The sequence below is a fragment of the Colossoma macropomum genome, unplaced genomic scaffold (assembly GCF_904425465.1).
Source record: "Colossoma macropomum unplaced genomic scaffold, Colossoma_macropomum, whole genome shotgun sequence".
NCBI lineage: Eukaryota > Metazoa > Chordata > Actinopteri > Characiformes > Serrasalmidae > Colossoma > Colossoma macropomum.
The window spans coordinates 35,172,547-35,196,671 of NW_023494801.1; the positions used below are offsets into that span (position 1 = coordinate 35,172,547).

Here is a 24,125-nt window from a genome sequence, read left to right on the forward strand (position 1 = left end):
CTAAAGGAGAAGCTTTTCCAGGTGCTGTAAAACCAGAGCTCTTTAACAGGCGTCTCAGAGGGTCTCACTGAGTGGGGCAAACCTGTTGGATGGGAGAGGAGTGGTGCTCGCGTGAGATAGCTTTAGCATTAGCTTTGCAACCATGCCGGCGAAACGGCACCTATCCGCCCCGCTGTGAGGGCTCTGCTGCTGGAGTCGAGGGCTGCTAACTCTCCCTGAAGCACCTGGAGCTTCTAACCTATATGAAAAAATATATGGACATGTATTTTTACATATTTATTTAAACACTAAAATGTGTTTCAGAATATTTTACCATATTATCCAAATATATTTCAAAATACATTTATTTTAAAATCTATGGGGAAATATTACTCATAGAAATTCACCATACAAAAAGAACTGTAAATGTCTAATAAACCCATTTGAAAATGTATGAAAACAGCCAAAATACTGTCTAATGGTTGTGGTATCGACCAGATTTGCCAAGAGATGTGTGTGGGGTATTCTGGTGGGGTCAGTGTGATGATGTCGGTTCTGTGCAGCAATATTAGCTAGCGCTTAGCAACATTAGCATCTCGGCTCCTTAATGCGGCCATAATTAGAGGATGTAGTGACGCTCAGCAGTGAAACGTCCACACAGCAAAACACATCAGAGTGAGATTTTCAAAAAACACCACTCACCTTCTCCACAGAGGAACCTAACTCAGGCCAGAGCAGCCAATCAGAATGCAGCTTATTTACATATCAGCCTTAAAGGCACAGTAACAGAAGCAGGCTGTTTAACTGTGAGGGATAAAGAGAGGCTGAAAAGTGATCATGTAGAAATGAATTATGGATGTTTTGGTCCATAAACACAGACAGACATTATAAATGGACCTAGAAATAAAATACAAATAAGAGCTCTTGGCCCTCTCTGTGATCTGTGATTGATTATTAATGTCTGCTCTCAGGCCGTCTCCCAGCCAGACCACCAATAATCACACCATCCTCTCTCTCTCACTCTTTCTCTCACTCACTCTCTCTCTCTCTCTCTCTCTCACTCTCTATCAGTAGAGTTCATTACTGTCAGACTGTTTTCTGTCCAGACTCCCAGACGCCCCCCCGCTCTGCTTTTAGACAGTAACCCTCCCACTATTCTCTCTCTCTCTCTCTATCTGTGCATCTCTCTCTCCCCCTCTCTCTGTCTTTCTCTCTCTCTAATATAGTGTGTATTTTTTCCTTTAATGGCTGTAATTAAATCAATAAAGTGTTAAAACTGTGTTAGTTGGCTTCTTATTAGAATCTCCGGTTCTGTTTCAGTGTTTAGGTCCTGGAATACTGAGCTCAGATAGGAGCCTCAGCGTTCGTGTGAGGCCGAGTGAAGATGTTCAGTGATGGCGAACAGAAACAGAGCTTTCAGAGTCTGTATCTTCTGTTTTCTCGTTAACCCTCTCAGGTCATATGTGACATCAAAGGACATCATAGATAAAAGAAAAAAAAATCCTGAACACGCTAGAGACATATTTTCATTTTGCCCCAGAAGGGCAGCATTGTTCCAGCAACAAGTCAGGAAAACAGCCTCTGATTTGTTGACAAGTCAGGAACACAGCCTCTGATTGGTTAACAAGGCAGGAACACAGCCTCTGATTTGTTGACGAGTCAGGAACACAGCCTCTGATTGGTTGACGAGTCAATAATAAAGCCTCTGATTGGTTGACAAGTCAGAAACACATCTTCTGATTGGTTAAATCAGGAACACAGCCTCTGATTGGTCAACAGACTCAACCCGAGGCCTCAGTGGATGGCTAACAGCCATGATAACAACAACAATAACCCTTTTCAACATTGAGAAATGGGTAAATAATCACAAAACACACTCAGTGTTGAATTTGTTATTATGGGTTTATTTAAGTCTCCACAAAGACAGTGCAGTTCCAGGCTGGATTACAAAGTATCTGAAAGGGGTGCGATCACACCAGAGCGCCCAGTGAAACGGCACAACCCCAGGAAAAAATGAAAGTTAGCCGGTAGTATGCAGGGTTCCCTAGATGTTTATTGTTTTATGTACGACGTCCTTTGACGTCACAAACGAAGTTGTCGACCAGAGAGCGTTAACATGGAGCTGTGAGGGTCACTGAACCAGGCTGAACATCTTCACATGGTCCACAGACCTGCTGCACTTCCATAACCACATCACTCTGATCTTCACTGGCCTCCTGTAAAGCGTCACCTTCACTTTAACAGTCTTCTGCTTATGAATGAAGCTCTAACAGCCTCGGTCCTTCTTACTTAGTCTGATCTTCCTCTGCTTTACAGACCGATCTGTCCACTCAGATCATCTTCAGCTGAGCTGCTCACCAGCCAACCTCCACAGCTTCAGGCACTGAGCTTTTTCTAGATTTGCTCCTTATTTCTGTAACTCTCTTCTCTAATCTTAAATCCCAACTCTTCTCCCGAGTTTACAACCTGCCTTTACATAGGAATTCCACCAAAATTTCAAAATTCCCCCATAACTGAGTGTTTGTGATGTAAACAGTCATTCAGAGTAATTTGGTGTGAAATGGTTGATAGTAGAGACTCAGGTGTTTATATTGTAATGTAAATAAACTGTATCTGCTCTTCTCTGAAGGCTGAGTGTAAATATAAAGGACTTGGTGCCCCCTGCTGTCCATCAGTGTAATTCAAACAAAATGTTGGAGTACATCAGTGTTTAGAGATTTATCAGACTAAAATGGGTTAAAACACACATTTCTGATTCAAATTAACATCTCAAACACATCTCACTAAAACTTTCTAAAGTAGATGTTTCTAAAGTAGAAAACTTAAGTACATTTCAAGGTAAGGTACTGCAAGGTAATTATTTATTCAGTTTCCAGTTTATTCAGTGAATAATAACCAGTTATGAATTTCATCAAAGTGTCACAGCAACAGTGACGACATAATTCCAAAGTGACTGTAATTCTTCTACAATTTCAGACAATGTTTTATCAATGTTCAGTTATATAATGTAATTAAGCGATATTCGTATTTTAGTCTTGTGAGTTCATTTTAAATTATTTAAAATGAATGTTAATTAAATACTTCCTTCCTCACAACAGCTTCTATCAGTCCATTATCTTCATCCAGACTGTCCACAGTGGAACCCAGTGAAGGACCAAATCCACCAAGATGTTTAACTGAAAAATCCGAAAATGGGACCAAATATTTTTAAATATGAACCAATATTTCTTTCAAAAGCTTTGATATATGGCGATAGTAGAACAATGACTCATCACTCTAGATTTAGGGAGAAAAAAAACTACATTACCCATAATGCAGCAAGGCACAGTAGTGTGGATCTCCCAGTTGGAGTCTAACAGGATCATCAAACGGAGATTTAATCACATTAATGATTAAACAAGACACATTTTCTGATTCTGACTCTGATAATTTCATAATCTGTGCAATATTCTCCTTTAATAACAGATTTTAATGAGTTTAAACTGCTGGTAGTTTCTCTCACGGGATTTAGCATGTGTGCTAACAGTTTCTACACAGAGTGAAAATACACTAACAGCTCAGAGCATTTAACAAGTTAACTCTGATTTACACATTTCTGTCAGAAACCTTATAAACTTTTTTGTTTTTAGAGATTTTACAGAATTTTATTTGGAAATATAACTGATTGTCTGAGTAACTGACTGATGATGAAATATATAAAGAGCATCTCAGAGAGGCGGAGTCTTTCACAAGTAAAGATGAGGAGGGGTTCACCACTCTGTGAAAGACTGCACCATCAAATAGTGCAACAATTCAAGAATAATGTTTCTCAACATAAAATAGTAAAGAACTTCTGTTTTTCATCATCTACGGTACAAAATATCATTAAAAGATTCAGAGAATCTGGAGAAATCTCTGTATGTAAGGAACAAGGACAAAAACAGTATTTGCTGGCCGTGATCTTTGGGCCCTCAGACAGCACTGCATTAAAAACAGACATGATTCTGTAGTGGAAATCACTTCATGGTCTCAGAAACACTTCTGAAAACACTGTGAACACAGCTTATCACTGCATCCACAAATGCAAGTTAAAACTCTAAAACACAAAGAAGAAACCAAATATAAACCGGACTCAGAAATGCTGCCACCTTCTCTGGGCCTGAGTTCATTTAAAATGGACTGAGGGGAAGTGGAAGAGTCCTGTGGTCCTATTGATCAACATTCGAATTTCTTTTTGGAAATCATGGACACTGTGTCCTCCGGGCTGAAGACCACTCAGCATGTTATCAGTGCACAGTTCAAAAGCCAGTATTCATGATGATATAGGGGGGCATTAGTGCACATGGCATGGGTGACGTGCACATCTGTGAAGGCTCCATTAATGCTGAACAATATATACATATTTTGGCAACATATGCTGCCATCAAGTTGATGCTTTTTCAGGGAAGGCTTTGATTATTTCAGCAAGACATTGTCCAACCACATTCTGCATGTATTACAGCAGCATTGCTCCATATTAAAAGAGTCCGGGTGCTAAACTGACCTGCCTGCAGTCCAGACCTGTCACTACTTAAAACATTTGGTGCATTATGAAATGAAAAATATGACAAATGAGACCCTGAACTGATGAGCAGCTGAAATCCTGTATCAAACAAGAACAGGAAAACATTTCACTTTCTAAACTACAGCAGTGTCTCCTCAGTTCTCAAACACTAACAGAGTGTTGTTAAAGAAGAGGTGTTGAAACCCAGTGGTAAACAGGCCCCCTGTCCCAACTTTTTTGGAATGTGTTCTATCAATTTGAAAATGGGCATTTTTAAAAATAAAAAACAATAAAATTTCTCAGTTTCAACATTTGATATGTTGTCTTTGTATTATTTTAAATTATAGGGTTTAAATAATTTACACATCATTGCAATTTGTTTTTATTTCTATTCCCCAGAACAGCGTCCCAGCTGTTCTGGAAACAGGGTTGTACTGCCATAGCAACATTAGCTGGCTTATTTGAATGATAATTCATTTAATAAAATTAGCAATAGGCTATTTCAACCTCAAAATTACATGCTAGTGTTTTAATTGAGGCAACTGAATTTGTTATTAGTTACTAACAGTTGTCATTTTTTATTAGTTTTTATTCATTTTCATAAACACTATATTAATTCCATTCAGTGCTGCTTTTCTGCAGAATGTCTGCTGGGAAATAAATGAGGTTCGAGTGTTTGAATGTTTTTCTGATATTTGTGTAAACACAAACTCTATAAACAACATTGTTTAATTCACAGTTTATATATGATCACATCAAAGAGTTTCACACACTCAGCATCCAGTCAACAGGAATAAAATGCAAAAATATAAATCTCATGTCATGAACGGTTTCATTCAGCTTGAGCAAATTTCACCAACACACACAGTAATATTACACCACTCGACACTGCTTTACAGTATAAACAGTACTATTACACTGTTCAACACTGCTTTACAGTAAAAACAGTATTATTACACTGTTCAACACTGCTTTACAGTAAAAACAGTAATATTACAATGTTTAATGCTGTTTTACAGTAAAAACAGTAATATTACAGTAATGTAACAGTGTTTCATAGTAATATTAGAGTTTTGCAGTAGTTATAACACTGACTGTGTTTATTACAGTTGGTGTTTCTGATTTTCTCAGATTTTTCTGATATGTATTTATAATCTCACTCTTTGTGTCATTTTCATATTTACGTTTTAAAGAATGGTGAAAATAAGACTTTTAGTGATGTCACACTCATAATGTACAGCAATATGTAAAATATAGTTCAGGCTTAATAACCCATAATCCATAGTGTCAGGTTCTTTATGCCGGTGGAATATAAAAATATGGAGCTTTTCTAACAGTGTTTACTGAGCTGTGGAAGTCCAGACGGGTCAGTTAACACCTGACCAAAAGGTCAGAAAGGTCAGTATGGCACAGTAATTTGGACTAAGGTCCAGATCTCGTAAAATGGAGGGGAATTTAAACTCAGACTGTGATCAGTTTCAGAAACGACTTAAAAATGTGGAATTATCTCAAAGCATGCATCAATAAACACCCGTATAATAACACATACAGTACATCATCAGGAGGAAATAAACAGGAAATAAAACCTCTACAACCTCCACACTGCAGAAACAGGAGATCAGCCGATAAGAACTGAAACTATTCAGAGGAACGAGGCGTGTTTTTGTTCAGATTTCAGAATAAAAGTCCTTCAGTTTATGAAATGCACTCCAGAAAATTGAAACTCATTTTAGTCATTTTACTTTTTCTCTTTCTCTTTTAGCAGTGTTTACGCTTTCACAGTGGTCTTTTTGAGGGTCTGCACCGGCATAATGTTCAGAATGTGTTTGTTTCAGTGGTAACATTGTGACTGAAGTCAGAGTGGACGTTACTGTGGTCAGGAGCTCAGTGGAAGCGGTCATTACAGACTGAAAAGAAGGTGTACGAAGTGCTTTCCGAGTTCTTGTTCCTCGGCTCAGAGTTCGGTTCCACTTCCGAAAGTTCACGCTTTTAAAGCGATAATTCAACCATACCCCCAGTTTCCCCCAAATATACTCTGTCAGTCAAAACACGTGTCTGCAGTTTGCTTCTCTAACGCTCATCAGACGCAGTACAGACCTATTTCAGCTTTCGTCTTAAAGGCTTTAGATGTGCTGCTTTTGTTTGCGTACATTTTGAGCAAAAATCATTTAAGCTCTGAGTTTCATTGTCTGGGTTTAATTCAATGCACTACAGGCTTCAGAGTCACTGCTACAGTTGTTAACTATGCTAATGCTAATTTTCATCCACCTTATACTTTCCCGAAATGCATTTAAAAATACGTGTGCCAATGTTTGTAGTTGATCTGAGTTCAGTTCCAATTCTGTCTAATAAAACAGTCAGATATGTTCTGGGGTGCATTTAGCATGTTAGCTTTCTGCTAGAAAAAAAACAGTGTAGACCAGCACAACTGCTCACCAGCCAAACCAGCATGCTGTGTGTTGGATGCTGGTATGCCAGTATGACCATGTTGGGTCATACCAGCATCAGACCAGCATAAACCAGCTGATACAAGTATAAAATTACTTCAGGGCTACTCTAGAGCTAGCATCACCACCAGCTCCACTCGACTCCAACAGGTGCTGGTGCTAGTTTAGCTGGCTCAGATTTGATTGACGGGTGACAGCAGGACCAAAAACAGCCTCATACAAAACCCACACTAAGAATGAGCGTTGAGTGCTAACTGGACACCTACAATGGAAGAAGAGCTCTGATCAGTTCACGACCGTAATGTTGTTGTGTCAAGTCTTCAGAGCTAAAGCTAAAGAAGCAAACTTCAGACACCAAGCTGGCTACATTTGGGATGGGGGGATGATTTTTTAGCCAATCCATCACTTTAATTCAAACAGCATAAGTGAATAAACTCTCTGCCCTGTCCTTCACCGGTCAAGACCGATCAGCAGCGGACTCTGCTCCTCCTTCTGACACTCGTTCTTCAGGTCGGCAAACACCTGAGTGAAGTAGTGTGGGTCGGAGTTGAGCTGCAGCATTTTAGCGCTCATGCGCTCGATGATGTCGAGGCAGCGGTCCCAGAACGCCTCCTTCTCTGCCTCCACCAGGAACGGCTTCAGTGGGTACGAGATCTCGTTGCCCATGTAGGAGTAGCTCAGGTAAAGGCAGGTGAGCAGGACGGCCTGCAACTCGCGCTCGCTCGACACCTCCGCCGAGATCACATCCCGGCACAGCATGTAGAGGAAGACAACGTTGGCAGGGGTGATGAAACCCTGATCCTGCCAGCCCTGCAGCAGGAGTGACCGGTCCACGCTCCGCAGCCACAGCACCGGGTCGGCAGGGGTCAGCCGCTTTAGCCGGAAACAGCGGCGGCACAGGAACTCACCCAGGCTCCGGAGCAGCTCGCTGGTGGACGCCTGCACAATCACCCGCTTTGGTGTGCCCGCGTTAGCATTAGCCTGCCCTGCGCAGCTGCTGATGGACGTCCTCTTGGCGGCGGTCACCACGCTGGTGGTGGTTTTTGATGCCGGAATGGAGCTTGCTGCCGTTTCCTGGGTGAAAGTTGACAGGTTGGCGCAGGATTGGGATTTTTTCAGATTTTGTGTGTTTAAATTCCCCACGCCGGCCTCATCCTGACTGTCGCCTGATGAAAGCTTCTTAGAACCTTTTCTCTTTGCCGAAACAGCCACGATCCGCTTCCACGGTAACACGCTGATCAGAGACTGCCGCTTCAGGTTCTTGTCTTTGGCATTTTTGCTGTTCTGGACTGCCGTGTAGTGTCCCACCATCGGAGGGATTTCATCAAACAGTCCGGCTTTACGGTAACTCGGGGAGACGGACAGGACGGTACCCATAATGCCTCTGGGGAGGGGGCTTTAGGCCAGGTTAAAATAAGATGTGCACGTCAACTTGATCTGCACCTGAAATAGAACCATCAACATCATCAAACTTCACTCGACAACATCAAGAAATTTCAATCAAAGTCTCGAGTCTCTGGGTTTTGTGTCTGAGTCAAATCTCGAGTCTCTGAGGTGCGAGTCCGAATTGAGTCTCTAAGGTCTGAGTCGATCCTCCATGGTGAAAGTCCGAGTTAAGTCTCTGAGTTAAAGTCCAAGTCGAGTCTGTGACACTTTAGCTCTATTCAAGTCTCTCGAGGTGTGAGTCTGAGTCAAGCCTTCAGTCTCTGAGGTGTGAGTCTGAGTCGATTCTCTGAGGTCTGAGTTGAGTCTCCAAAGTGTGAGTCTGAGTTGAGTCTCAAGTCTCAGAGGTGAGAGTTTGAGTCGAGTCTTGAGTTTCTGAGGTGCAAGTCTGAGTCGAGTCTCGAGTCTCTGAGGTGCAAGTCTGAGTCGAGTCTTGAGTCTCTGAGATGTGAGCCAGAGTCAAGTCTCGAGTCTCTGAGGTGAGAGTCTGAGTCGAGTCTTAAGTTTCTGAGGTGTGAGCTAGAGTCAAGTCTTGAGTCTCTGAGGTGCAAGTCTGAGTCAATTCTTGATTCTCTGGGGTCTGAGTCTGAGTGGAGTCTCAAATCTCTGGGGTCTGAGTTGATTTTTGATTCTCTGGAGAGTCTGAGTCGAGTCTTAAGTCTCTGAGGCCTGAGCCTGAGTCGAATCATTTTTAAAGTCTTGATTCTGAGTCGAGTCATGAGTCCACATATGACTCCAGTGTGAGTCTGAGTTGCTGCCTGGAGATTCGATGTCGTACTCTAATTAACGTCATTAAACATCAACATCATCTGCGGTTATGACGATTACTGTCCTTCGTGTTTGTCTGAGGTCGGTGAGGTCAGTCCGGCTGAGACCGTGTGGTTCTGGTGTTTTGTTCTGAATATAAACAGCTCTGAGTGAGGAGAGCAGGATTAAATATGTTTATTTTGTTTCAATAATTCTATTCTTAATTCACTTAATGGAGTTTGTTCATAATGAGCTGTGATGTTTTAATAAAGGATTCATTACAGAATGAAACGGAATGTGTGAAATTGTTAAAGTGATTCACTGACAAAATAAATAAAATATAAAATGTTATTTGACTCAGTATTTCTGTTTGTGGTTTTATTCTATTGAACGATGCAGCTTCGTGACAAACATCCCCATCACTGACTGACAGGAGTTATGACTGTACATCCACCGATACTGAAATGTAACAATAATAATAATAATAATAATAATAATAAAACACATACATACATACATATACATACATACATATATATGTGTACATACACGTGTGTATGTATGTATATAAATATACGTATATACACACACATAATACATGTGTGCATTTATCTATCACATACATATGTACATACAGTATACATTTATGTGTACATATGTATGTGATGTATATATGCATGTATATGTAACAAACATGTATACACACACACACACATATATGTATATACACACATATGTATACATACACACATATGTACATATATATATATATATATATATATATATACCCAATACAATTACACATATAGAACATATAGCATACAGTTTGGGTTCTTGGCTTCATAAATTTAATGAGTAATGTTCTTATTAGTGAATCAGCAGGAGTTGTAGTTAGTAGTAGTAGTAATAATAATAATAATAATATAATAATAATAACAATAATAATAATGCAGAGGCGCGTGCGAGCTGAGCTGGCCTGGAAAAGCAGAGCGCGCGCAGCATCCATCTTAGATCATCAGGAAAAGCAGAATAAGCAGATTTTGAGTGTGTTTGTGGTCGTTACTGTGGTTTATATCCGGGTACCGATGAGGGTTAAAGCGTCACTCAGCGACACTGTCAGAGCTTTAATGAAATTAATGAAATTGAAAGATTTTTCATGTTCAGCTATTTCAGAAAAACAACATGGAGCCCAGACAGCGCGCGCGCGCACACACACACACACACACACACGCACACACACACACACACACACACACACACACCACACACACACACACAGAAACACACACACACACATGGTCATAACCTTGCTTTAAATAAATCTGATCAGGTCTGATTGATTAGTTGCAGATGCTCATTAGCATAAACAGCTGATTTACTCACCGATCAGATCGATTAGTGCTGAGAGAGGCTGTGATCGATCATTATGGTGTGTGTGTGTGTGTGTGTGTGTGTGTGTTGGTCGCTGTTCGCGGTGCTGAAGCTCTGATTCCGTTTTTGTCGTTAAAGATAAAAAAGCTCGCGCTCCGCTTCCTGCACGCGGGTTATCACGGCTTCGTTCGGCAGCGCGTGCTCCTCTTCTTATCCGTCTCACATCCTTTCACACTCGTTCCGTCATTTCATTCATTCGAGCTCTTTCCGTGTCCGTCAGTCTCTCCGCTCCGCGTGTCTGTTTTGTTCGGGAGCTGCGCGCGCGTCTCGCGGTGAGATCAAAGAGCGCTGGATTAAAAAGAAACGACACGAGCCGTAAACCAAAACAAAGAACAAACAAACAACAAACAAAAACAAAAAAACACCAACAATTCAGCTCAGGGCGCTCGAGCCCTCACACACTCACACACTCTAAAACACTGCTGAGACAGAGGCGACAGACACTGCAGCCGAGCGGGGTGGGGGGGGTCAGAGCTCACTGCAGCACACACATACACACACACACACACACACACACCATCATCATAAAATCATCACCATCCCGATCACTGTAACATCAACATCACCACCATCACCAACACTATAACATCAGCATCAGCATCATCACCAACACTATAACATCAGCATCAGCATTACCAACACTATAACATCAGCATCACCACCATCACCAACACTATAACATCAGCATCAGCATCATCACCAACACTATAACATCAGCATCAGCATCATCACCAACACTATAACATCAGCATCAGCATCATCACCACCTACACTGTAACATTATCATCAGCATCATCACCATCACCAATACTGTAACATCAGCATCATCACCATGATCACCATTACCATCATCACCTTCACCATCATAATCACCATTACCATCGTTGTCAACAACGCTTTTTTATCATCATAGTCATTACCATCATTATACCATCTTACCATCATCATCGCCATCATCATAACTATCATCATCATCCCCTCATTCCATTACTGATCATCTGTTCACCTCCTCAGCAGGTTATAAGTGTAAATGATCTAAAGAGCTTCAGCTGCTCCTCTCGTTATCACTGATTTGTTTTATTTCCACTGTAAATGCAGATTACAGAATTAATCTTTTATATTTGCACAATTGTACATATCTTGCAGTTATTATTTAGTTCTTGTACTTAACTTTTTTGTCGCATTTTTGCATAATAAATGTTCTAACTTTGTTACACAAGCACAGAAGGAAAAAAAATAAAAAATTTGTTACGACAATGATTACGTTACTGAACTGACTTGTATTGAATTGAGCTTACATTAGACTTCCCATTCTCATTAACTACAACTCCCAGCATGTCACTACAGTCCCTAGTTCCGGCTAAAGAACGAGCAGCGTTTGTTTATTTCACACCTGTTTTCCGACAAGCCACGCCCCTCCGACACTGTGATTGGCTAGTTAGTTCATACATCAGAGGCACGTTCATGTGTGACGTGTAAACAAAGTAGCCAATCCGGGCGTGGAAGGGGCTGGCTTCCAGAGTAGCTCGGCTTTCGGACTCCCAGCCAATCGCAGCGCAAGAGGGGCGGGGCCTGTGTGAAAGCGGGTGTGTTTTCGTCTGAACGCGGGTGCAGTTTGGTCCGAAAGCAGGTGCGTTTTTGCCTGAAAGCGGGTGTGCTGAGCGCTACGTTGGCGCTGCAGGCGGAGTGTTGTGTGAGATGGCGGCCGCGGCGGTGGAGTTCCAGAGAGCTCAGTCTCTCCTCAGCACGGACAGAAACGCCAGCATCGACATTTTACACGCTATCGGTGCGTCCGGGTAACTTACAAACCGTTTAATCCACTTTATAAACACGGGGTGTTTCTCACAGCCACCGGGAGCGTCTTCATAAAGGAAGCTAAAAGGCTAGGTTAGCATGCTGAGGCTAACCCGGCTGCTGCTGCTGACTCACCGGCTACATCAGCTAACTGCTAACGTGCTAACTGCAAAGTCTAAGCTTTATTTTCGGCCTCAGAGGCTTTAGAAGTTCTGCGCGGATGTAGTTTTGTGTTTAATAAATTATTTGCTCTCTTATATGTAGCTACATATATGTGACGATGCTTAAGTTGGCTGCTCATTAGCTAGCTTCTGTTTGGATTTATCCGTTCCACCTTAAATAGTGCAGCAGTTACATTCTGGCGCCTCGGGCACCATTTAAGGTGGAACGGATAATTCGAATAAGAAGCTAGCGAATGGAGCTAAAGCAGACTTTGTTAAGTTTATCCGATGAATGTGTTGTGTAGGAATGTAAATCAAAAATTCAGATTTTAATCATTTGTATATTAGATTTCACTCTGTGTTGTGGTGAATATGGGTTTGTTATGAAGGCAGTGAATGTCAGAACAGTGTCTGTATTTCTGTTAGATTTTTATTGTCATTGCTGTTTATCGTCAGTGGTCAGGCTGGTGCTCAGACTTCTTTTGGACTAAACTTAGATATAAAACCTGAACCTGATCGTTGTTACCAGTTTAATAAATGAATAAGTTTTTTCTCTCATATGATAAAATATCTGTGTTGAGAATAATAAAGTACAGATTAGTAACATTTTTTTGGTGCCCAGCTGAATAGCTGGACAGAGTACTGAGTTCCTGTCTCTCTGTTCTACAGTGAAGCGTGATGTCCAGGACAGTGATGAGGAGGCCGTGCGAGTTAAGGAGCAGAGCATCCTGGAGCTTGGAGGACTGCTGGCCAAAACCGGACAGGCTGCTGGTAAGAGCTTTAGACGATTACTGACCGTCACTACAGACGGGGCAAGCCTCAATTACTGACCGTTGTTGCCGACTGGACAGGCCTCAATTAATGACCGTCCCTGCAGACTGGACAGGCCTCAATTACTGACCCTCGTTGCCGACTGGACAGGCCTCAATTAATGACCGTCCCTGCAGACTGAACAGGCCTCAATTACTGACCGCCCCTGCAGACTGGACAGGCCTCAGTTACTGACAGGTGCTACAGACCGGACAGGCCTCAGTTACTGACAGTCGCTACAGACCGGACAGGCCTCAGTTACTGACGGTCGCTACCGGCCGGACTGGCTTTAGTTACTGACGGTCGCTACCGGCCGGACTGGCCTCAGTTACTGATGGTCGCTACCGGCCGGGCAAGCCTCAATTATGGATTGTCATTACTTACTTACCGTTAATTACTGACCGTCGCTACAAACTGAACAGGCCTCAATAAGTGACCGTCACTGCAGACCTAACAGGCCTCAATAAGTGACCGTCACTGCAGACCTGACAGGCCTCAGTTACTGACCGTCGCTGCAGACCTGTCTGCTCTGAAGTTTCTGAGGCTGGAACTGAGAAGTTCAGAGTTGGAAAACTGTGAAGTCAGTTTCTCTGAAGCCGTTCAGACGTTTCTTGTTGGGTTTTTTGTTCCATCTTAAACGATGCAGCAGTTGCCATTAGAATGCAGCAGCTGCACCATTTAAGGTGGAACGGAAAATTAAAATGGACTCTTTCAGTGTGTGTAGAAGGTTTGTGCAGGTGTAACTGTGTGTGTGTGTGTGTGTGTGTGTGTGTGTGTGTGTGTGTGTGTAGAGTTAGGAGGGCTGCTGAAGTATGTGCGTCCGTTCCTAAACTCCATCAGTAAGGCGAAGGCAGCGCGGCTGGTGCGCTCCCTGCTGGACCTGTTCCTGGACATGGAGGCGGCGACGGGTCAGGAGGTGGAGCTCTGCCTCGAGTGCATCGAGTGGGCAAAATCTGAGAAAAGGACGTTCCTCCGACAGGCCCTGGAGGTACACACTCCGATTACTGACCTGTGGCCCCTTGACTCTAAAGAAAGATCCGATTATAAAGCAGTGCAGGTGTTATAACTGTGAGTGGACAATACGAGCATCATTGGAATGTATTAATAACTTGCCTGCATAACTGGCATATCTGACATTATGAGCCGTTTGAGTCATACTAGGAAAATCTACCAACAATAGGGATGCATCGATACTGATACTGGTGTTGGGTATCGGACCGATATCGCAGTCATTTACTCATAATCACAGATACTCCAATACCAGCTGGTAACGTGTGCCGTAGGCCGAGCGTACCTGTTGCGCTAATCAACAAACACAGCGAAGGAGGATCTGCTCACAAGAGGTCTGAACAGGGCAGGTTGACCCGCAGGTCCTGCGTGATCTGAATAATTTGAGGGTGGGATTCATTTTGAGGCACCACGGTCGTTGCAGGTAAACAGCGAGCAGACTGCGGCTCGTGCGGGGGGTGGGGGTTCTGTTATGGCTGGCTGAGCCGGCGGGCTTGGACAGTTAGTGGCTGCTTGTAGAAGCGAACAGGTGACAAATGAGCTGCAGAGAAAAACACGTTAGTAATCACGAGCAGCAGAACACATTAAAGATCTCTGCACAAAATCAAACCGATTTTTTTCGTCATAGTTCTTATGGTTTTGTAACCTGTGCCGCAGCCTCAGACGCCGTTTTGGCTCTAATTTCAGCTGACTTGTAGACGTCTTATGGAGTAATTAGCTAATATTTAAATGAAGATAAGACACAGATAAAAATAATGCTAGATGCGAAGCCGAGCTACTCCACTGTGTTTTTTTTTTTGCCTGTGGTGATGCTGACGGTGACATCTAGGGATGCGATGCTCAATGTGCGGTGCCATGTTTGAAGTAACGTGGCTTTTATTAGCCTAAAATGCTCAAAATATTTAAGCAGTAGAACACGAGAGGGACTGTGTTATCGCGAAATAACATCACTGTGATTTGGTCGCCGTAGATCATCACAGCCATGATGTTATTGGCGATAACACACTCCTCGAGTGTTCTACTGCTTTAATACAACAGTTAAATAAATACAGTAATAAATTAATAAACTGGGCCGTGAACGCGGCGTTTAATATGTTTTAATGTTCGCAGTTCCTTCACCAAATTATAGTTCCTTAACAAGCAGCTTGTTGCTACGTCAGAGTAACGAGCTCCGCCCACTCGCTGCACAGTCTGCTGTAAGCCTCGCCTTTTGAAGTACAGACTGAGCCATAAAACTGCCGCAATATCAAGTTCAGCTCAGTTCTGTCAGTTTTTTCCAGATCAGTATTAATGTTGTTTTGTTCCAGCCAGTCTGTAAAGCATCTTACAGCCCATTTAGTTTGGCGAATGGTGTTGGGTTCATTTCTGGCTGATTCCAGGTTGTTCAGCTGTTCTTCTGTCTCAGCTGCCGACTGAAAAGCTGCTCAGTGGTGACGACAGTTTGGGAATTTAGTGTCGTCTCATCTTCAGAGTCTGACCAAATCGGCTGTCGGTCAAATGTGATCTTAAAAGTGTCCATTTTCTGTTTGTGGCAAAGTAAGAAGTAAAAGTGTTCAAATGGCTTGAGCGTCTCCTACAGCTGTCACAGTCGTTGCTTAGCAATGGCATCTCAGCGGAGTGATACAGTATTTGTGAAAAAACGCTTCTCAACCAATCAGCTTGCGTGGCTGGAACTAGCTGTTGTATAATTCCCTTTATTTTGCAACACTGAAGAGTTTATTTGTGCGGCTGGGTTTGTGGAGGGTCTGGAGGCTCCGCCGGGTCATGAGGTTTGCATGGACATGTCCTACATCAGTGCAGAGGACCGCAAACACAGCCTAACCTGGGCAGGTGCAGGCATTAATAATCAGGCCCAGAGCTCTGAACTCTGAACAGAACTCTACTGCTCACACAGAGAAGAGTTACTGACCCCGTCACAGTCGGACACAAAGCCGTCGTTCACTTTAAACATTCTGCCTCGGCTGATTCCCACCAGGACACACTGAGAGATTAGAGACCGGTTATAAATGCACAATCACAACCTCTTCCCCAACATGGGTGGAAACACACAGGCCAACAAAACAAAGGAGAAAAAGTCGACAAGACTGAATATGAGACTTTACTCTGTTTGACTGAGTAGAATATCGAGATATAAACGTTAATACGGTGATTTTTCTGTAAATCAGGCTGCAGAGAGAACGAACTGTCCTACCGTGAATATCAGCGCCTGCTTTATCTTCAGCGCTCAGTGTTAGCAGCGCTGCTCAGCGTCTCAGCGTGCTGCTCAGTACTCGGTTATTCTGAGTGAATCAGCTTTATTGATAACGGTCTGTAGACAGAGCGGCTGTAGAGGCTGCGTTTCCCGTAGCAGGTCAGTCAGACGGAGCGTTTCGTACAGTGTGAGTTTATAAGTCGTAGCTTTGTCTGAACACGATGGTCTATTCAAACGGACAGTGAGAGTCACCAAAGAACGAGATCTCTGACATCACACAGTGTCTGTCTGGCTTTAGAGGACTCTTAGCTACAGCTCAACCAGCTAATCAAACGACTCCAACAAGACGGAAAACTGGAAGCGTGAGCTCCTCGGATGCATCAGCCTTAGATGTGATTCCTGCTGTCGCTGTGCTGCTGCTGAAAGAGACAGATGAGGATCAAAACTATGAAACCTACTTTACTTACAGCTGTACAGAAGAGCTTTTCTGACAGGGAACTAAACCTCCACTGCAGCGCTGCAGAGCTATATAACACACTTCATTAACATCAGATAGATTAATGATGTAACTTCAGTTCATTATGGTATCTGACCTGGCAAGTATTAAAAAAAAAATGTACTGAAAACCGGTTTGGATGCATCACTAGTGAACAGCACTGAAACAAGTTAGTAGCAGTAATTATTTATCATGTTAATAGTGCAATAACTTTGACAGCACTAATCAAATTGCTTCTTTTTTATAGTAATTAATCTATTTTGATTAAGGCTGGTACAAAAATGTACAGTGGTAACGTGATTTCGTAGTGCTGCTGCTGTGTTTATTTTGGTATGTAAAGAATGTAACATAATAAAATTACATTCTTTACGTACCAAAATACCGGTACTGGACTCGTCATCAGACTCGTTATTAGGATAATTTGCACCACTGTACAAGAGATTTTATCAGTCTGTAATGTTCTGTGTATATAATAGTTTTTATAGTATGTTTTATAGAACTTGACCCGCACATGTTCAGATGTGTACACATCCCGTCTGTTCATCTCCTGAGCCCCTTTCACACTGGCTGTTTTTATTATTATTATTATTATTATTATTATTATTATAATTATTTATTCTGTTTATTGTATTTTATTATTTGACTCTTAGTTAAATGCTTGTTATGTGAGTTCATTGTGTTAATGTCTGTTAGAAATTCAGCAGGAAGAGTCAGGAGACTGGAGCTTAGCATTGACTGGAGTTTATTTACACATACAGAGTGTGGGTATGGCGTGGTCGACCAACAGTCAGTCTGGGTTTTATTCACGTGCATGCAGAGAGTAATGCACGGGCACAGCTTGGTCATCAGTCTGTCACCCGTCCAGTCTGATGAATACATGGTCTGACATGGTTTATGTAGAGATACTGGGGGTCGGGGGAGGAAGCAAAGAGGGAGGGGAAGTAGGTGACAATCAAAAGGTAGGGGAAGAATGGGAAGGGGGTCTGGGGTCAGGGGAGACCCCAGGGGTAATTGAGGTTGTTCTCACCTCAGGGGGAACAATACAGATAAAACACCTAAAGGCACACAACTGTAAGACAAATACAGCTGACACAACAAAAAGACTACATAGGTTACAGCATAGAAGAAAGCAAACGTGAAAAGACCTAAACTTTCTCTCGTGTCGTACGTGTGACTCTTCTTCTGTGTGTAACACACTTGGTGAAATAAAGTGATTCTGATATTATTACTATTATTATTATTATTATTATTAATAATAATAATAATATAATGATATAAATATAAATAAACTTTGACCTCTAATAATTATTAAAATATAATATTTGACAATATACTCTTGATCACTGATGATAAACTGTATATGTGTGTATTTCAGGCTCGTCTGGTTTCTCTGTATTTTGACACTAAGCGCTATCAGGAGGCCCTGCAGCTCGGTGAGAACAACACAAACAATAACAACAACAATGACAACAACACAAACAACGACATAAAAGCTGAAGCTCTCTCTCTCTCTGTATCCCCTCTCTCTCTCTCTCTCTCTCTCTCTCTCTCGCTCTCTCTCTCTGTAGGCTCTCAGCTGCTTCAGGAGCTGAAGAAGTTGGATGATAAAGCTCTGCTGGTGGAGGTTCAGCTGTTGGAGAGTAAGACGTATCACGCTCTCAGTAATCTACCTAAAGCTCGTGCCGCGCTCACCTCCGCCCGGACCACCGCCAACGCCATCTACTGCCCCCCCAAATTACAGGCGGCGCTGGACATGCAGTCCGGTCAGTCAGTTAGTTGCGTTGTGCTGAGGTCAGTCAGTGACGTAGCGGTGGTGATGGTCAGTCTGTAACACTGTCCTGTGTGTAACTGCTCTCTCAGGGATCATCCACGCTGCGGAGGAGAAGGACTGGAAGACGGCGTATTCGTACTTTTACGAAGCGTTTGAAGGAAACGATTCCATCGACAGTCCACGCGCCATCACAGCGCTGAAGTACATGCTGCTGTGTAAAATCATGCTGAACGCGTAAGTTTAACCTCCGCTCATCGTTTGACTGACAGGTCTGACGTTTCGGTGTCTGAAGATGCAGCTGAATGTTGCGCTGGGATCAGATTACACAATATTTCTGTCAGATTAGACGATCATAGCGCCATAAATACGCGCTGTGTCTTGGTTGGGAGGCTGGCAGCACTCGTTCGCGTCCTTGTGCGAGTTTGTAGGTCGTCTGGGAGGCAGGTCAGTAAACTGTGATGCGGTTTGTGAAAAGAAAAGAAAGAAAAAGCGATAGTGCAGCTGTTCCTGTGGGTCAGAAGAGGACAGTACAGTCTGTCTGTCCTTCAGGGAGAACATGAGGTAACAAATGTGTTAAAATATCAAGAACATTATATAAATGTAGCCACCAGGTTCTCTGTGTGTAAACAGACACTGACTCTGTTCCTCTCCAACATTTATTGACTCTGTCATGGTTCTGCCTCGAGGAGACCTCAGAATGGCAAGGGTTCTGCTGCCACAGCTCAGAGAACCTTTCCTCTGTTTCACTGTTCCACCTTAAATCTGCAGCAGCAGCGTCTCTCTGTCTCTTCGCCGTGTTTTACAGACGTGCCCCAGTCGTCGCTCTGTCAGCCTATTGATTAACATAAAGTGACGCGCCGTACGAAACGTCAAACCAGGCAGGAAAATACAAAAAATTCTGACGTGCTAGACTTTTGGTCGGGGTGTCGTGGGCCGTCACACATTGCTGTAATTTGATGTTACTGCAAGCCCCATTCATCATTCCTGATGCTGGAAATTTTTTGGCTGCGACAGAATTTTGTTAAAATCGGGCTGAATTTGTGTCGTCTGATCCCGGCATTAAAGAATTGTAGTACATTTTACACAATCGGTCATCAATTTTACACATGGTCACTGCTGCCGTCTGTAAAATTAGTGACCGATTTCACTGATTGCTGAACAGAATCTTTCACAACAGCTCAGACCTGAACAGACAGAAACAGAACAGCAGTGATAAAGTGAAGTAATAAAAGATGTAATAATGTGTTGAACTCTTGTCGGCTCTGCAGGCCGGAGGACGTTCAGGCTCTGATCAGCGGGAAACTCGCCCTCAGATACGCCGGCAGACAGGTGCGTTAACTCGTCAAGTCGTTCCAGGTGAACCCGGGTTAGTCTGGGTCGGTCCAGCCACAGCCTGTTTACTTTGCCGCTGCTGTGCTCAGTGAAGTGTCTGCAGTCAGTGAAGTTCTCTGTTCTTGTCTGATTCTGTTTCAGACGGATGCGCTGAAATGTGTAGCCCAGGCCAGTAAGAACCGGTCACTCGCAGACTTTGAGAAGGTGAGCAGTCAGACAGACCCTGATTGTCATCAGGTTGTCTTTTCACTGTGAGATATAAGAGTTTAATTACCATTAATGTCTCTTAGTCACAGAGAGGCCACAGCGAGAGATTCTGAGTGTTGTTGTTTTTAAGCTCTTGTTCTTCCCAGCTTTTGTTCAGTAAATGAGCTTCAGTGAAACTGTGTCCGTGGTTTTCAGGCTCTGACGGATTACAGGGCGGAGCTGAGGGACGACCCCATCATCAGCACGCATTTGACCAAACTGTACGACAACTTGCTGGAGCAGAACCTCATCCGGGTCATCGAGCCCTTCTCCAGAGTGCAGGTCAGCTTTCCAACATCAAACTGGCCAAGCTGGACGTTCCAGCCGCTTCTTCCCCAAACTGGGCATGTTTGACTGCTCCTTTCCCGAACAGACGATCCCAACTGCTCCTTCCCCAAAGTGGATGTCTTTGACTGCTCTTTCCCTGAACACATGATCCCGACTGTTCATTCTTGACTGGACGTTTCCGAGTGTTTATTCCTGACTGTTCTGTTTCTGACTGTTCATTTTTGGTCTGTTGTGTTAAAGTCTGTCCAGCAGGCAGGAAAGACCTCACAGTTCTGTTTTTTTCCCGCAGATCGAACACATTTCCGGCCTCATAAAACTCTCAAAGGTGAGCAGCAGGAATCTAATGAAGGCTAATCAGGATGTTTTCCAGTAAAAAAGTTCCAGTAAAAAATGTCTGATTTCTTCCCGGAGTCAGTTCAGCTGAATCGTTACTGAGTCGCTGTAGCTGTGATTGGTGGAGTCTGATTATGTTTGTGCTTTTTTAATATTAATGTCTCCTCTTTTTCAGGGAGATGTTGAGAGGAAACTGTCACAGATGATTCTAGATAAAAAATTCCATGGTAAATATTGATTTTGATGCGTCTGATTCTGATTCTTTGAGAGTCTTTACAGAAACTGTGTAGAGATTAATAACTTTAAAAACTCAGTTCATATAATTTACACATTTAGATTGTTTAAATATAAGACATGAAAAAGTTCATGAATTTCATAATCAGTGTGATGTTTATTTAAGAAAACAGCTTTTTTTTTCAGTTTGAGACCAAACATGAGCAAAACTAACAGCGCTGATCATAATCAGGCGAATAATCTTCATTATCTGATGCGTTCTCGTCCTTCAGGGATTCTTGACCAGGGGGAAGGAGTTCTTATCGTATTTGACGAGCCGCCTGTAGATAAAACGTATGAAGCGGCTCTGGAGACCATTCAGAACATGAGCAGAGTCGTGGACTCGCTCTACAACAAAGCCAAGAAACTCACATAAGAGGTACGAGTAGCTCCGTTTACTGAGACTGTCAGCAGTGAAGAGTCTGAGAGTGGAAAACAAACTACTGACTGTTTTACTGTTTATTATTCATTAAATCTGCACTGTAAACAAAACTGATCTCATCAGTAAATCACCACCGTCATCTTCTCTGCTTTACTCAGCAGTTCTCAAACCGGACCTCAGGGCCCTCAGACGGCCCACATTCCACCCTCTAGGGGGGCGTGAGGATGGTTTTGAGCACTGCTGTCTGAAGCAGAGGGGGTTATTTAGTCACCCATGCTGCCTCTAGTGGCTGAGAGAGAAATTACACATTAAAGAGCCTGTGTGTTGGTCACAGACTGACCTGATTTCTTCTCTGATGTGGTTCTCCTCAGATTGAAGGTTGGTACCAGCAGCTGGCGGCAGGGCCGGCGTGGGGTCTGGCGTGGGGTCCCTCGGGGGGACGAGGCTGAGATGGACTAAATGGACCCAAACCCTGCGGGGACCTGCTGGAGCAGCTGCTTTTCACCCGGACATTTTGAACATTCCCTCTGGCGGACAAAATTCAGCTCCTACAGGATCAACTCTCTTCTTTCTCCCTCTTTATTTTTCTGCTCACAGTTGTTTGTATCTTGACTGCCCCCAACGGGCCATCAGGGAATATTGCGACAATAAAACGTTCACATGCATTATGATTCTAAATGAAATGTATATATTCATAGATCTCGCGCTGACACATGGACGATCCACACTGTTGCCAACCTGAGGGCCGATCTTTTTGGCCATGGACCACAGTCCCGCCCCCCCAACCCCCCCTTCCCCACCACAACCACCCTCCCATGTGTTACTGCAGGACCTGTTTGAGCCCATCGGCCCTCCTTCTTTCTGAAGGGCGGCATTCTGGGCGTTCTGTTTTGGCGGGGCAGAAGAGTGGAGGGAAACACCTGAACTGCCCCAACTCACACACACACACACCCCCCCATTTGTAAATATCGTTGCCAAGCGCCTGCCATGCTGTCACGCCTTTTTTATAACGCTAAGAACAAAATAAAGTCACGAAGAGAACGCTGTACGGAGTGTGTGCCTGTTGATAAACATGATCATTTAAGTCTTATTTATTAGTTTGGACTTGTTTATTGAATCTTTGCGTTTTGGTCTTGATGGTAAAAACGGGTGAGTGTTACGCTGTAAGTATTATTTTATTGTAAGTGTGTATTTAGTGTTCTCTGCAGCAGTGTTTATTAAGCGGGCAGTAAACTTCAAACAAATAATGTTTTGGCCGTAACGGTGTGATGGTTTGAGCACAGTGTTGTTTGTACTGCTCACTAATCACAACTTCTAAAGCCGACGCTTTAAACAATCGGAGAACTAAATAACGTCAAACTTCTGTCGAACACGCTGACATAAATACACTTACACTTGATGTTCATCTCAGCTCTGCTAGAGGCTTCCTACAGATTCAGTTTCACCATGAGGACCAATCACAGTGAAGAGGAGGTCTCAGGCTGTGGTTAGGACCAATCCCAGGCAGGGGGAGGGCTCAGGCTGTGGTTAGGACCAATCTCAGTCAGGGGGAGGACTCAGGCTGTGGTCAGGACCAATCACAGTGAGGGGGAGGACTCAGGCTGTGGTCAGGACCAATCACAGTGAGGGGGAGGACTCAGGCTGTGGTCAGGACCAATCACAGTGAGGGGGAGGACTCAGGCTGTGGTCAGGACCAATCACAGTGAGGGGGAGGACTCAGGCTGTGGTTAGGACCAATTCCAGCCAGGCTTATGTTCTTCAAAACATCATTTTAATTCTAAGTATCACTGCTGGCTTAATCACTTGTTGTTGGTTCTGGCCCACCCCCTGACCGTGATTGGTCCACCTGGTGTCACAGGGTTGGTTCATCACTGTGTGGAGCCTGTAGCAGAGCTGAGATGTTGCATAGTCAAAGTGGATTTTCCACAGCATGTTTGGCTGCAGTTTGGTTTTGTTGAGCTGTTTGAAGTTTGGCTGTAATTCTGCTGGCGACTTTCAGCTCAATTCACCTGTTCTGACCAGCATACCTGACCAGCACACCTGACCACCTGAAATTTCTTCTTAAACCCACTTGCGCAGGTCTGACGAAGACTCTGTCATTCACCAATGTTCTCTTATGTGGGATTTGAAAGAACAGAATCTACACACACTCGAGAGCACAAAGGTGAGAACAGTTCTGCGCTTTAAGAACACGTCATGAATCTGACGCAGACTTTTCTCAGGATCTTTATCAAGAACACACTTAATAACAAACTTAGGACACTGGAGAAGGAGGCCCGGAGATTCTGTGCTTTCCAAAGTTAACTGAACCCGTTACTGTGAGAGTGTGTATTTTATAAAATCAGGACGACTCGCAGGAAGTGACATCATGGGATGAAAGTCTAAAATAAACTGTTTTCTTCATTACCGATCAGCTCAGTCACTTTAATACGTATCAATGTGTTAAATTTCCACACAATAACAATGTGTGA

The 24,125-nt window shown here is 43.3% G+C and overlaps 2 protein-coding genes across 2 annotated transcripts; one reads left to right on the forward strand and one right to left on the reverse strand.

The window, feature by feature from the left end:
• Positions 1–6,515: 6,515 nt before the first annotated feature.
• On the reverse strand, positions 6,516–10,585 carry cdk5r1a (cyclin-dependent kinase 5, regulatory subunit 1a (p35)). The gene is made up of 2 exons (XM_036590534.1): positions 10,522–10,585; positions 6,516–8,391 (listed from the first exon to the last, which is right to left on the reverse strand). Exon 2 carries the CDS (start codon positions 8,323–8,325, stop codon positions 7,399–7,401), a length of 927 nt encoding a protein of 308 aa, XP_036446427.1. The 5' UTR covers positions 8,326–8,391; positions 10,522–10,585; the 3' UTR covers positions 6,516–7,398.
• A 1,654-nt stretch (positions 10,586–12,239) lies between these two features.
• On the forward strand, positions 12,240–22,584 carry psmd11a (proteasome 26S subunit, non-ATPase 11a). Its single transcript, XM_036590005.1, has 13 exons — positions 12,240–12,355; positions 13,194–13,295; positions 14,126–14,322; positions 18,405–18,462; positions 18,598–18,792; positions 18,890–19,034; positions 20,069–20,129; positions 20,274–20,336; positions 20,535–20,660; positions 20,956–20,991; positions 21,175–21,226; positions 21,506–21,651; positions 22,026–22,584. The coding sequence occupies exons 1-12, from the start codon at positions 12,268–12,270 to the stop codon at positions 21,646–21,648; spliced, it is 1,266 nt and encodes a 421-aa protein (XP_036445898.1). The 5' UTR covers positions 12,240–12,267; the 3' UTR covers positions 21,649–21,651; positions 22,026–22,584.
• The last annotated feature ends 1,541 nt before the right edge of the window (positions 22,585–24,125 follow it).